Source organism: Wolffia australiana, chromosome 4 (genome assembly GCF_029677425.1).
Source record: "Wolffia australiana isolate 7733 chromosome 4, ASM2967742v1".
NCBI classification, from domain to species: domain Eukaryota; kingdom Viridiplantae; phylum Streptophyta; class Magnoliopsida; order Alismatales; family Araceae; genus Wolffia; species Wolffia australiana.
The window spans coordinates 4,147,116-4,162,117 of record NC_135838.1 but is presented as its reverse complement, the minus strand read 5'-3'; the positions used below and the strand labels follow the sequence as shown (position 1 = coordinate 4,162,117).

At 36.4% G+C, this 15,002-nt stretch overlaps 2 protein-coding genes across 2 annotated transcripts; both read right to left on the bottom strand.

Annotated features, from left to right (window-relative positions):
• Positions 1 to 396: 396 nt before the first annotated feature.
• Positions 397 to 4,680, bottom strand: CB5LP (cytochrome B5-like protein). The gene is made up of 7 exons (XM_078573401.1): positions 4,367 to 4,680; positions 4,254 to 4,291; positions 3,573 to 3,650; positions 3,376 to 3,467; positions 2,960 to 3,018; positions 2,308 to 2,418; positions 397 to 780 (listed from the first exon to the last, which is right to left on the bottom strand). The coding sequence occupies exons 1-7, from the start codon at positions 4,443 to 4,445 to the stop codon at positions 596 to 598; spliced, it is 642 nt and encodes a 213-aa protein (XP_078429527.1). The 5' UTR covers positions 4,446 to 4,680; the 3' UTR covers positions 397 to 595.
• A 408-nt stretch (positions 4,681 to 5,088) lies between these two features.
• On the bottom strand, positions 5,089 to 8,921 carry LOC144701668 (ubiquitin-conjugating enzyme E2 34-like). Its single transcript, XM_078573400.1, has 10 exons — positions 8,677 to 8,921; positions 7,763 to 7,852; positions 7,423 to 7,477; positions 7,232 to 7,270; positions 7,086 to 7,149; positions 6,939 to 7,000; positions 6,824 to 6,863; positions 6,699 to 6,726; positions 6,424 to 6,515; positions 5,089 to 5,544 (listed from the first exon to the last, which is right to left on the bottom strand). The coding sequence occupies exons 2-10, from the start codon at positions 7,817 to 7,819 to the stop codon at positions 5,259 to 5,261; spliced, it is 723 nt and encodes a 240-aa protein (XP_078429526.1). The 5' UTR covers positions 7,820 to 7,852; positions 8,677 to 8,921; the 3' UTR covers positions 5,089 to 5,258.
• Positions 8,922 to 15,002: the final 6,081 nt, after the last annotated feature.

Sequence of the window (15,002 nt, the reverse complement as noted above, 5' to 3'; positions counted from 1 at the left end):
AACATTGTTGAATGAAATTTAAATTTTTGGTTGAAGTAATACTGGTAGAAAATTATGTTGATTTTTATTTAAGAAGCTTATCTAAGGAATATCTGTTGACTGAAAATGACTGACTTTTTTAACTGATGAAGAATAAAGGGAAACTCATGGAATAACGTATACCAAGCTATGAGATAGATGTTGAAAATTATGGAACTGCCACTAACACAAAAAAATATAAAATTATGATGTACTAGATACATGTAATCCATTTGTGTGTAAGTTCTAATGCTCTGATATTTTATACTATGATTGGTAAACTAATGTGTGATTTGACTTGTGTTATCACTCCCACATGTGTCTTTCCTCTCCAATTTCTTTTCCTTGCATTTTTATCAGAGTTGTCACACAAATATCTCTCCCTAATTAACCCAAAACTGCATATATGTTAGCAACAAACATAAAGTTCAGTGAAGCAAGACAAAAATTATAAGAGGGAAATGGATGGTGACCACAATGATAATAAGATAATAAAGATGATGACGATGACGACCACTACGACGATGACGCAGATGATGACGATGGTAATCAGATAAAGAGATGGAGACATTCGGGATCAGACGAGGCAGCAGCAGGTTAAACCAGCACTGTAGGGCCGGCAGAGCACGGCGGTGGGGGAGTAGCCGAGAGCTTTGCATCGCCTGGAGCAGTCGTACTTTACCTTGCATGGCCCTGCAAACATACAGTCCTCGTTTCGGACAATCCCCATCTTCAGCCTCATCCCTCGATCCTCAGACAAGTCTGCAACAAAGATGACGATGATAATGATGATAATGATGATAGTGATGATAGTGATGATAGTGATGAGAGTGATGAGAGTGATGATAATGACGATTATAATGATAATGATGATAGTGATGATAGTGATGATAGTGATGAGAGTGATGATAATGACGATTATAATGATAATGATGATAGTGATGATAGTGATGATAATAATGATGATGATGATAGTGATGATAGTGATGATAATGATGATAATGATGATAATAATGATAATGGTGAAAGTGATGATAGTAATGATAGTGATGATAATGATGATGATGATGGTGATGACGATGTTGTGATGATGAAGGAAGGTTATGAAAAAGATGATCATGACAAGGGTGGTATGACAAAGTTTATGATGATGAGGATGTGATGATGCAATGGAGGAAAGTTATGATGGTGATCATCATGACGAGGATGGCATGATAAATTTTATGGTGATAATGTGGAGGAGGACGTGACGATGATGGCATGAGATGCAAGGAAAGCCATGATGGTGATGATCATGATGATGAGGACATGAAGATGGGAGACGGAAAGTCCATGATAGTGATGATCATGACGAGGATGTCATGATAAAGTTTATGATGGTGATGATAATGATGACGATAGTATGATGGTGCAAGGAGCGAAGGTTATGATGATGATCATCATGACAAGGATGGCATGAAAAAGTTTATGATGATAATGATGAGATGATGAGGATTAACGGAAGGTTATGATAATCAGCACTGTGATGCGAGAAAGAAAACTTATGGTGATGACCATCATCATGAGGAGAGGGGCGACAAAGTTTATTATGATGTTGATGTCGATGATGATGAAGATGATGTTTAAACGATGGTTATGATGATGATGAGCTTTGTGATCAGAGAAAGGAAGCTAATGATATGCGTTACGATGCTCAGGATACGAGAAACGAAGGTTATGATGCTGAGGATGCGAGAAAAGAAAGTAATGACAACTATATAATCACGATGACGACGATGATCCGAAAATGAAATGTTAAGATGATGAATATGAATATGTGAGAAAGGAAGGTTATGATTATAATGACCATGAAGAAACATACGGTGCTGAGGATAGAGAAAAGGAAGGTTATGAAGATAATTACCATGATGACAAGGATGATGCAAGAAAGAAGGGTTAATATGAGGATTATGATGATACTAGAAGGGAAGCTTATGATAATAATCACAATGATAACGATGTAGCCAGAGAGTTTATGATGATGGTGATGACGATCATGATAACAGAGAAATTATGATGATGCTAGAAGGAGGGTTATGAAGATAATTATCATGATGTCACAATGGTGATTATGATGATGCTAGAAGGGAAGTTTATGATAATATTCACAATGATAACAACGATGTAGCCAGAGAGTTTATGATGATGATGATGACGATTATGATAACAGAGAAAGATGATTATGACGATGATGATAGAAGGGAAGGCGATGATGACGATGATGAAGATGATGCCATGAAGGATGATTACCTTGGGACATAACGGAGAGGAATGAAGAAAACAGAACGAGGGCTGCTGCCACCAAAACGAAAACTTTGGCCGATCCCATTCTCGAGTTTTCACTTGAAACAGATGAGCTCTGCCATTTCCCAAGCAATACATATATACAAGTCCATAAGTAGAGTGAGAGATACATAAAGAGACGCCAAAAGAGAGATGCAGATAGAGAGAGAGATACATAAAGAGACGCCAAAAGAGAGATGCAGATAGAGAGAGAGATACATAAAGAGACGCCAAAAGAGAGATGCAGATAGAGAGAGAGATACATAAAGAGACGCCAAAAGAGAGATGCAGATAGAGAGAGAGATACATAAAGAGACGCCAAAAGAGAGATACAGATAGAGAGAGAGATACATGGACGATGAGAGATAGATAGAGAGAGAGAAGGGGATCTTTAAAAAATCTTTCGCATTAAAAAGACATAAGAAATGTGCAAATTACTGATCTACGCAATGGCCGCGTGTCCGATTCTGGATACGTCGTTTCATTATTAACCAGGAAACTAAATCTCGAAAAGGCTGAAAATCAGCGCTTAGATTTAAAGAAGAAATCGACCCATGTCAGATTTAATCGAATTACTCCTAAGAACGGAAAAACAAAATTAGAAAGCATCATCATATCTTGAGATCTCCAACGTAGAAATCATCGATCATGTCGAAGACTCTGCTGGCATGCTGCGGCCTGCAGAGATCATAGACGAAATATCAATTCTTTGGCCTCCATAAATATTTCTTATGGATTGATGACAAAAAAACAGTCTTTCACAAAGAAGGATACGTATATGAATTGACGTAATTGATAGAAAACTTGGTAATTAGCTGGAAAAAGAAAGATGAAAAAGGACAGAAATTCAAAGTTTTCCGCTTATTAAAAAACTTGAACATGTTCATGTGATATGAACAACAATAAGAAACCAGTTGGGAGGGAATTCAAAGAATAGTTCCAAGGAACAGATGCACTTGAACTGATTTTTTTTCCACTGAAATTGATAAAATTGATGAATGAGCATAATCCAATGCAGGAAGGATGTTCACGAACCCATGAAATCCTTCTGTTGAGTCACCTCCTGCGTTATTCAATATGGAGTCGCCCCCAGGATGTTCTTCCACATAAGAGGTCACATCATAAACCTGAAAATTGACGAGAATTCAAACATTTTACTGAGTGTTCTAATCCAGAAACTCGTCTGATTTTGCTGAAAATCATCATTTATGATGAGAGGATTGTCGCTTAACCTTATCTTTCACGATAATCCAGCAGTCGTTTCTTGAATTGTGCAGGGAGACCTCGGCCTTGGTCAGCGTTCTCGGCGTCTGAATGGATTTAGATGATCAGAATGTCGATTTTCTGATGAATCATGAGCGGAAAAATTTGATAGAAAACGAGGTTTCAATTGGTAATCAAATTCAAGTTTCTTCGATTCGAATGAATCTCGCATGCCTAACGATTTCTCGATCTCGAACAAGCTTATAAAAGCTGCGCGATTCTTCGAAAATCCAGCAAAAAATTTAGAGTTTTCCGCGATCGGAAATGGTGCAGATCGAGGGAATTCGCGGTTCTTTGAATGTCTAGCAAAAAATTAGGGCTTGAAGTGATTGAATGTAGAACCGATTATCGAATTATACTGTTGAACATGACAGCTTAAGAAATCTTGGGGTTTGAACTTTGAGGAGATCGAAGATTTACAGAACTGGTTTGCCGCGATCGGAAATGGTACAGATCGAGGAGATTTTTTGTTTCTGATTCTAGAGGCGAAGTTCGCGGTTCTTTGAAATCCAGCAAAAACTTGGGGTTTGAAGCGACAGAATGCAGAACTAATCGACTAATCACACCGTTTAATAAGCCAACTTAAAATCGTAAGATTTGAACTTTGAAGCAATCGAAGGTATCGAACAGATGAACCGCGGGTGACGAACCTTGGATGCTGAAATCGTCCGAGCAGATTTGCGGTTACCTAGATTCGTCATTCAAAACTATTAAAGAACTGATATCGTGGAAAAAATCAAGAGGAATTTCACTTTCTCAGCACCTTTGGCGGATTTTCTGGAGACGAAGAACAGCAAAATCACCACAAAACCGAGAAACAAAGCCAAGATCGTCTCCCACATCTTCGACAATGGTGACAAATCCCGCGACAAACTTAAGCTGATTTACAGCGCGAGAGAAGGAAGATCGATCTCCGGCAAAATATTCGAAATTGAATCACGACAAGAGATCAAAAACAGTGGATAGAACAGAACAAGGGAAATGCAGCAGGGGAATCCCCAAACTGCCCTCCAAATCTTGTTTTCTACTTTCTCTCCGATTTCTTCCAGTTCCAGCGGTGAGATTCTCGATCAGCATCCAGAGAAACAAGATGAAAATCTTCGAAATCGATCGGTGAAAAACATATGGAAGTAATGGAACTCGATCTTCGTTAATAAAAGATATGAATGATCTCGATCAATCTTTCTAATCGGTTGGTGAAAAACAACTCCTAAACGAAGTCGATCTTCGAGATTAATCGGTGAAAAACAAACTCGAATGATTTTCTCGGTTAACAAACAGGTAAATGAGAAATTCTTAGAAATCTACCGGTGAAAAAACGATCCAAGTTGCTTTATTAGGTTCAATTCTCGATCAAGATCAACAAACATGAACTCAAGCTTCCGAAATCAATCGATAAAAACCAGCGGTTTAACTCTCTGAAACATCACTTTCTAAGATTCAGTTCCTGCTCCACAGGTGATTCTCAAGATGAACATCAAGATCAGCAACATAAAGTGGGAAAAACACAATTTGGAACACCAAAAATTGATTATTATCCGGGTGGATCCACATGATCAGTTCGAAACAACCAATGAACAAGTCTTGACAGTAACTTATATACCCCATCAGATGCAAGAACTCTATTAGAAGCTCTGTTCCTGAAGATTTTTTTTTCATAATTGCAGAAGAGGCAGGGCCATGACGAGGCCGAAGAACGAGGCCAAGATCACGAGCAGCCAGATCGGGATCTTCCGGGGCCGCCGTCGTTGGACGAGAACATTCGGCGGGGCCGCAGCTCCGACATCGATCTCGTCGGCGGCAGTCGTTGGATGGCGGCGCTCGAGAACGGACGCCGGCCCGGGCCGGGTTTCGGCCGTTGACTTTTTCTCCTCGGTCAACATCTGGTTGTGCTTCTCTACATACTCCGGAAATAGCTTCCGGAAATTGGGGCAGTTCTTGCTGCAAAAGGAGGATTTTTAAAAAAAGTTTTTTTTTTGAAATTGATTTTTAAAAAAGTTTTAAGATCAGATGTAGAGCTAATCATGCAGATGTAGAGTTCAAGCTTGGTCACATGATAACTCGCGATTCAGAAAGATATTTGAATTTTCACTCACGATTCATGAATATATGCTCCAGGAAGCTGGAAAAGAGATCTACAATTTTGCTAGAATATTTTTTTTGAACAATACAATTTTGCTAGAATTTATGTTACCACATTTGCTAATGATGTCACTCGAACTCTTTTGAAAAGCTTGACTTTTTTTCACAGGGTTGTAGAGTTCAAGATTGGTCACATGATAACTCGCGATTCAGAAAGATATTTGAATTTTTCTATGGTTTGCTCGTTCTAAAAGCTTTTACATTCAAAATACATGAATATATGCTCCAGGAAGTTGGAGAAAAGATCTACAATTTTGCTAGAATTTATGTTACCACATTTGCTAATGATGTCACTTGAACTCTTTTGAAAAGCTTGAAACTTTTTCACAGGGTTGTAGAATTCAAGCTTGGTCACATGATAACTCGCGATTCAGAAAGATATTTGAATTTTTCTATGGATATTAAGTTACCATATTTGCTCGTTCTAAAAGCTTTTACATTCAAAAGACATGAATATATGCTCCAGGAAGCTGGAAAAGAGATCTACGATTTTGCTAGAATTTATGTTACCACATTTGCTAATGATGTCACTCGAACTCTTCTGAAAAGCTTGAAATTTTTGCACAGGGTTGTATCATACCGCCACACAAGAAATAATATAAAATTTCGGAATAATATGAAATCTACAACTTAAATTCTTAGGATTAAGAAAAGAGCCAGCTAGGATGTAAAGGTCACCTCTCACAGTTGTACGCAAGAGAGAGGCGAGCCAATTGCCTCTTCTCTTCGTCTGTGGTCTTAATGCTACCCGTGGTTTGACCGTCATCCATCTGCAAAAATTTCCCAAAAAGGCATGAAAAATAATTCTAATAAGAACACGAGTATGATTAATTTTTAACGTCTTAAACAGAGACGATAGAGTCAACAGGATTTTCCATAGAATAAGAGAGATTTCGCAAAAAAATCAGTGTTTCTTAAGCAAATTCTCGAGGGATAAGGGGGGGATTATATACCATGAAGGATAAGAGCCCGGTGAGTATGCTGCAAATAAAAGACAAAGAATAATCAGTGAGAGAAATTGGAAAAATAAATATGAAGGTGTTTTTAATTAAATATACAAATATTAAAATAGACTCACCTTGATATTGACCACATGGGATTCCATGTTTCGGGGTGGACTGGAGAAGATGAAAAGTCAAACAAAATTCAGATTCACTAAATTTTGTCTAAGCGGAAGAAAAAGTAGACCTTACAGTCGCTCATGGAAAGACAAATCTTCCTGTGGGGAGCAAAGCGACCGTTCGGGGTAATCATGCTGAGAGAAAGAAAAAACAAAGACAAATTTAATTTTAAATAATTCACATGAATTATAGTTATCAGAATATCGGTCTGTTCCGTACGTTATGCTGGGAGGCTTGTAAGGATATTCCGGAGGGAATTTGATCTTCCCGTAGTAAAAGCCACCTTCAACAAATCAACAATAAAACTTATACATACTGAAGAAATTGAAGCGATTGAGCAGTAAATTTTCCAAAGAATCTCTGACCTGCAAAGGGTGTACCTTCGCTTCCCTCGAGCACATAATCTGGAAACTAATGATGGTTAAATTATTTATTGAAAATAAAAAGGAATAATATTTTCGCAGAAGAAATTCCTCAAAACGCAGAAAGAACATAATGAACAGTAATTTTTTAAAGAAAATAATCGACAGTAATTGAAAACTAAATATCCACTTACGCCACTCAAGGATATCATTTGGTGAAGGACGAGCTGAAACCTGAGCAACCGGTTCCTGCGAGAGCATAGATGATTTGAAAATGAGAAGTGAGCAGCAAAGAACTAGGACAAAATAACCATATAAAAAAAATAAACTTAGAAATACTTTCTGAGAAAAAAGTTGAAAATATTAACGATTAAATCCAGAAAGCCGCGAACCTACATTGAACCAATGCCTTAGGACTATGTAATCATACACATTTAAAAGTCGTCCACGTCGTTTTAATTTAGTCCCTCACAAATAAATCAATTAATTTTTTGTTAGTTAAAAAATAACAACTAGAAAATGAGAGAAACTTGCCTTGCACAGAGCGCGATACTCCTTTTGTAGCCGTCTGATGCAAGATTTATCAGCCATCTAAACAGATTTGCAAAGAGAAAACGGAACGCCCTGAAGAGAACAGAAATAAAACTGAAATCTAAACAAAGAAAATAAAAATGAAGTAATAATAATATCACTTTTATCTCAGAGACATCGATTGTGGGATTTCGAATGCTTTGTACTTCACAAAAGAAGGATTACAAATAATAAATCACGAAAATAGTAATCAAATGCAAAGAACATACTCGACACCGCTTGAAGATTACTCAAGAACCTGCTCAGATCCTTGACTATTGACATAAGTAAAAAAAAAACTATACGCTCCACGACGGACAATTAATTTTAACGAAAATAAGATTGATTCGCACTCGTAGATATATTTTTCTCCTCAGTTATAGGCATCCTAATTCTTACACAAAAATAAAAAAACAAGAGATCAGATGTGTTCCAAATCGTAACTTAAAGAGGGTAAGTAATAACATCGATAAACAAAAGTATTTTCCACCCACTTCCAACTGAAAATTTAGTTCGAGTATACCACTTGATGTTTAAACTGACGGTCGAGACGAATAAGTCTCGAAATCCCAACAAAACTCGCGAAGATCTTCCCAACTTTTCAGTCATCGTATAAACCCGAAATTAGAATTTCCCTCAGGACTACCCACCCGACCTTCTATTCTACTCATGAAACGCGCCACGATCACATCTAAAATACGAGAAAAACCTCTAAAGAAGGGGCATTTTCGCACAATAACAGATGCAGCCGGGCCGTGAACGCGAGATGTCTTCGGTAAACACACAAAAATCGAAAGAATTCTCGGTCGCGCAAAAAGCAGAAAAGTCAAACCCAAGGCCAAATAAAAAAATTAGCACAGAAATCAAAGAATCACCACCTCAGAAGCAGTTCTCCGCGTAACAACAACACCAACGAGGAGCCGAACGAAGAACAAGCAGGGAATCTGCAATCTCTCGCCGTCTACTGAATCAGGCGGACAAATCAGAGGCTTCAACTTCGTTTTCACATCATAGATTCTCCGATCGCCTCCATCCAACCCTCAATCCAGCCTTCTCCAGCGATCCCTTCTGCCGATTGCAAGAACGGAGAGCCCTGCGAGCTAGAGAGAGAGAGAGAGAGAGATTTTGAAGAGGGGGGATGAACTGGGCCGATATTTAATTACAATAGCCCATCAGGGATTTTACATATATATAAATATACATATATATGCGAGTCAACGGGTCAAATTCAGTGGGACCCACCTAATGGGCCCACACCAGTGGCCCATTAAGATGAGTTGGCATGACAGAGAGAGAGAGAGAGGGATCATCTCTCTCTACTTGGCTATAAAACCCTATATTGGGACCTTGGTGAAGGGGTGGCGAATTAGGGTTCATATATATCAAGTAGAGATGGGGGTCAAGTGCGGTGCTGAAATTTGCAAACTTTGGTGAAATTTGCAAACTTTAGTCGAGTGTCGAGCAAAATGCGCCACATACTATGGTTAAATTTATGCTCCTTGCACTGGCCCCTCTTGATGATGTAATTATGTTAAATTTAATGCTACCTTTAAATGGCCTGCCCTTTATGATGATTTGGCGTATAGGTAGAGAGAGAACAATAAGAAATTTCTTGCTCTACTTGATAACAGGACCTTGAGAATCAAAATGATAAACTCAAATTTGGGACTAAAATTATGTCGTTGATCTTAGTTGAATCAATAGAATTTATAAACTAATACTCACGTAATAATTATAGCTAGTGGATGGATAGGGGTCATCTCTACAGGGAACATATCTTAGGGATTTGACTATCTCTAGATAGTGATTTGCGTAGGATGAGAGGGGATACATGTAGGATAATAGGTAGTGATGCGATGGAAATGGTGAGATGAGAGGGGAAGTAGTGGGTATTTAACAAGGGTGTCACGGTCCGTAAGAAGAAAAGTGGGTATGATGACGTGTATAGGATGAATGGAATTGAGGGATGATAAGCCAAAAATAGGGGTCAATTTTACCAAATTTAATCCCTTGTCGTTGTAAATTCAGCTCATACGATAAAATTAATAAAAACCCTACTTAAGATTTGTAGTGATAAGTAAGTTAGTAAGTTAATTTGACACTAATTAAAGTTAATTTGATCTTCAATGAAGATCAAATCACCCTATTTAAATGAGAAATTTAGAAAGGGAGGTAGGAGAGATGAGAGGAATAGAAGAATATGGGGCTCTAAATTGGCTTCTTTGATCCAAAGAAAAGAGTCAAAGGGGTCAATTAGAGAGGTTGAGAGGAGAATATTTTGATTTCTTTTGGTTGGTTCTATAGGCTTGATAATTCAAAAATAACTACTCTATTTGATAATAAAAAGGAAAATTTAATCTCCTAGAAATTAAAGTTTTTTTATAGTTTTGGTTTAATGTGATCTTGGAATAGCTAGGTAAATCTCTCAATTTCTCCTCTCAATCCTAGTAAGGGCTTGTATGCAGCTCAAGCCAAGCGATTTAGAAGTTCAGACCAGAATCAAGAAGAACAATCAAGAAATTAAACTAACATCATCCAAAATACACCAACATTTCAAATAGAAAGGAGGAAAAAGTACCAAATAGGTTGACCCAAGTTGGAGCTCCTCTCTGTCTTGCAGCTGTGATAGAGCACCATCAAAAATGATCTCCACTCTCGAAATCCAGCTTTTATACTTAGGTTACATGGTGAAAATCACCATTTTACCCCCATTTAGTAATTAATTTTAATCTATCAATATAGGATTGATCTGAATGATCCAACCATACAGATAGAAAGAGTGGGTCAAGATGAGCAAATCCATAAAAAATCATCTCAATCGGACCTCAGGATCAAAAATTATGAATAAATGAATTTAAACAAATTTTAACCATTGGATTCAAATCCATTTACTTAATCTTTTTTTAAAAAAACACGTAATGACGTGTCGATTTCTCATTGGCTGATGAATTTTGAACTTCAAACGGTGGGTTCGTTCTGGTTGCGCCACGTACCCCTTGGCCTGGAATCAAAAATAAAGAAAAACAATAAAAAAAACAACATAATACCAAGCGATTTGTATGTACCTCGACGCTTTTTATAACTTAAGCCATTCATAAGATGTCATGTCACCTCCCATGCATGCACTTTGCATGCACGGCACGGGAGGTTAGCTTACCTCCCAGAGAGGGTGGCCTGGAATTTTACAATCAAGTCCCTCTTTTAACGCGGACATGCAAAAGGACGCCGTCCAAAAATAGTTACGTATATATCCTATTCTCTCTCTCTCTCCTCCTTCTCATAAAAACCACTAAAAATTGCTAATTTATTGCAATAAAACCCCTTAACTATTTAAATAATATATTTACGCCTGCACGCACGACCGAGAGTTGTTTTTAAGGGCATAATTGCAACACCAATTTAAGAAAACTCCCCGTGAATTTGAAATTACTTTAACACTCATTTTTCCCTTATAAATATATCCTTTTTCTCATTAAAAATTCATTTCTTCCTCAAATAAATCTCAGAAAATTCCAATTAAATCCTAAAAAATCCTTGAAAATTCCAGAAAATTCTAGAAAATTCATATATTTATCCCCATACTAATTAACCTCGAAACTGAATATTAAACCTGCCAATTTCATTTAAAAATAATTATTTCAAGCTCAAATAAATCCCTACAAATTCATAAAATTAACAGAAATCACTTGAAAACATTAATTTCATGTAGATATATGATAACAACCCCTTTTTAATCTCATTAAATGCATAAAAGTGTGAAATATTTCTTGAAATAAAGACCAAATTTAAGGTGTTATCAAGGGAGTAAGATAGATGAAGAAGGAACAGATGGTGGATGCAGGAGATGAGTAAGAAGAGAAGAAGAGGAAGGTCATGATTTAGGGTTTATGTTTTAAATGGGCATGATAATGATGATGTAAAGGATGTGTGATGGTGATGATGGATGATGATTGATTGGAATGAATGTCATGATGAAGGTGGTATGGATCTAGCTAATATGTGATGGAGAAAGACAATGTAAGGCAACAGAATAACTTTAGATCCCTACATTCCTGTGGGATTGAGCCAATTTTTGGATCTAGATCATCCTCTACACTTATCTATTGGCCTTCTCCGAGCACTCATGACACTGAGAAAATCTAGATGGCCGTTCAAAAACCTATCTATTGGCCTTCTCCAAGCACTCATGACACTGAGAAAATCTAGATGGCCGTTCAAAAACCTATCTATTGGCCTTCTCCAAGCACTCATGACACTGAGAAAATCTAGATGGCCGTTCAAAAACCTTTTTCTCTTTCAATCTACCTCTCTAGGTCAAAGAGTGTTCTAAGATATTTTTTACAAATATCTAAGGCTCAATTTGTGTATCCAATCATTAGGAGATAAAGATGAAGCTAGAAGATTTCTAGTCATTGATTGATCTAAATATTTCTATCTTCTTCTACTCATCACCATTCTTTCTCCTTCTAAAGATTTCTTTAATCCAAATTAAATGCAATCATTGGCCATGATCATCCTGCATCATCCTCTATCGATGGCTCACGCATCACAACATGTTCATGTAGGAAAAAGATAAATCAACAAGGTAAAAATATATTATTATTATAAATAATAATGCGAAGATGTGTGTGATGTGGCAGCATGTAAATGCATGCCACATCCACACGCTTTTTGTTAAGTAATTATTTGACACATCAGCCCCACATGTAACATGGCACCATGTCTCTCATGACACGAGCCATCGTCACCACAAGTAACATGGCGCCATGTCTCTCATGACCCGTGTCATCGGCACCACCATTGTTCACCTGTCAAAGTAAAAGCAATGGTAAAATAATAATTACTTGACTCGGATTTTTTGGCCTCCACGTCACATTTATCGTGAATAAAATTGCACCTTTTATTGGGCCACATCATCACTGCAGCATTTTTCAAAAGTAAAGTTGTTAGCAATCATTGGTCGTTATGCCCCTTTTGGCAATGATTAGTAATTTAATCATTGCAAAAAGAATGACTCATCACTATTTAATGGTTCAGATTGTGAGATGAGGCATGATGGAGGATTAATCTAAAAAAATCCTTAATAAATTTATACAGAATATAAATAAATATATTTTCTGACTTTGAAAATTCATATCTTCTTGAATATGATATAGTAAAATATAGGAAAAATCATGTTTGACTCAAAAAATTATTTCAGAATATAATGCCATAAAAATAGGAAAAGTACTTAAAATTCAAAATGCCTTGTAAAACTAGATTTCCATGTTTTTGGCTTGATAACTAACTCATAAAATCACTTTAATGTTAATAAAACATGTAAACATCATCATATTAACCTATTCAAAATGTCTGCTATCACAACACCATATTGGCATTGTCCTAGGTGTAACAAGGTTGGTGCCTGAATGCTTTGAGGGATGTGCAAATGACAGCACAAAAATTCAAACCACACTGCAAAAAGACCGCATAACTGCCCAATGACCATGATCAGACCATTCCTACAGTCAAATCAAGCCCATTTAGGGCCAAGGGCTGACTTGGACAGCCTAGACAACAAGTCAATAAGTCAAAAAGATGATACTAATCTGACCATACCAACAAACCATATTGGCGCTGACCATACTAATCTGATGAATAACCCAACTCAAAAAAAGTAAATTGGGATCCACACTATATATCCTTCAAATTAAGGGCTTGGAAGAATTAACTGCACTTGGACACCCTAGACAGGAGAAAATATATTGAACATGGCCCAAAGTTTTTTAGGAACATACTAAACAAGACATTTTTTTGAAAACGATGCTACTGTTGTTTCCTTAGTTTTTTAGGCGGCTGTATTACTAATATGGGGAGAAAAATGAGAGGGATGTCGAGTGGGATATCAAGTATACTTGTCGGGTGTGTGTGTGTGTGTGTGTGTGTGTGTGTGAGAGAGAGAGAGAGAGAGAGAGAGAGAGAGAGAGATCTCTGTTTGGCTGTAAAATAATAAAATCATATAAGGGGACCTTAATAAAGAGATATGAATGGGAACAATGTTTATTAAATTAGGCCCGTTATAAACCATACTGAAAACTAATAATGATATTCAAAATTAGATGACGTCTGGATAAGGTATGAGGACTAATTAGTTTGTGTCTTCTATTCCGTCTACAACTGTCATCAGTCTAGGGATGAATGTGTAAATTCAAAACTCTCTGCTCAATCACTCAACTTGGGTTATCTTGTTCTGCCCCTTCGTTTTGCTACTATTTTTTCCCTTGGTGTAAAACCAGGCCAGCTCCCATTTATAATTGCATGTGATCTCCAGTATCCATCCACTTTCCATGAAACACAGGTCCATTTCACTCACAATGATACAATATCTATTTCTAATGCTTTCAATTGTAATAATATGTTCAATGATGCTGATACCTTCATATTTCATGTATATGTTCATGAATAGAATATTTAAATTCCTCATTTTTCTTTATTTTAGTTAATGCTTTTAAATTTCTTCAATGAGTTATCGCTTTAAATACTATGGTCTCTGATTCAGTCTTTATTCTTTTTTATTTTTGTGTCTCTATTTTTAATATTTTATTTATCTATTTTAAAGTCACTGGTATTTTTTCTCTTTTTCCAAAGTTCAGTTATCAGTTCTATTTTTTTTATACTTTATGAATCTGGGGCTATGCTCTTGAGTTTGATTTATATTTATCTCATTTCTCCATCAATTCACTTTTCTGATAGCTGTTTATTATGTGGCTTTGAATTGTCCCTTTAGTGTGGCCAATTTCTCTAGCTGAAATCTATGCTGGCACTTCAATCAAACCAAAAAATTAAAACAGAAATTGAAATAACAAAGGGTATAATCATACTGCATATCCATTTATCTAATGATTTTAAAAAAACTAAGATTAGATATTAGAGTAAATTGCACGGAAAATATAGCCTCTAATTTCCTGCAGCTATCTTTTGTTTAATTTTGCCTTGTATTTTTTCTACTTTAATATTAAAAAATCATATTTATTTTTTTTCATTTTAGTTTTCCTTTAAATTTAATTTAATTCTCTTTATGACTTGTGTTTTAAATTTATCATCTTTTAAGTTTTCATTTTTCAAAGTTTTCTGTCGATTCATTACTTTAGGGCTCTTATAATATATTTAGTCATCGCAAGTTATGTTTTATGTTTCTCAGGTTTTGATTGCCAATTATTTTTAA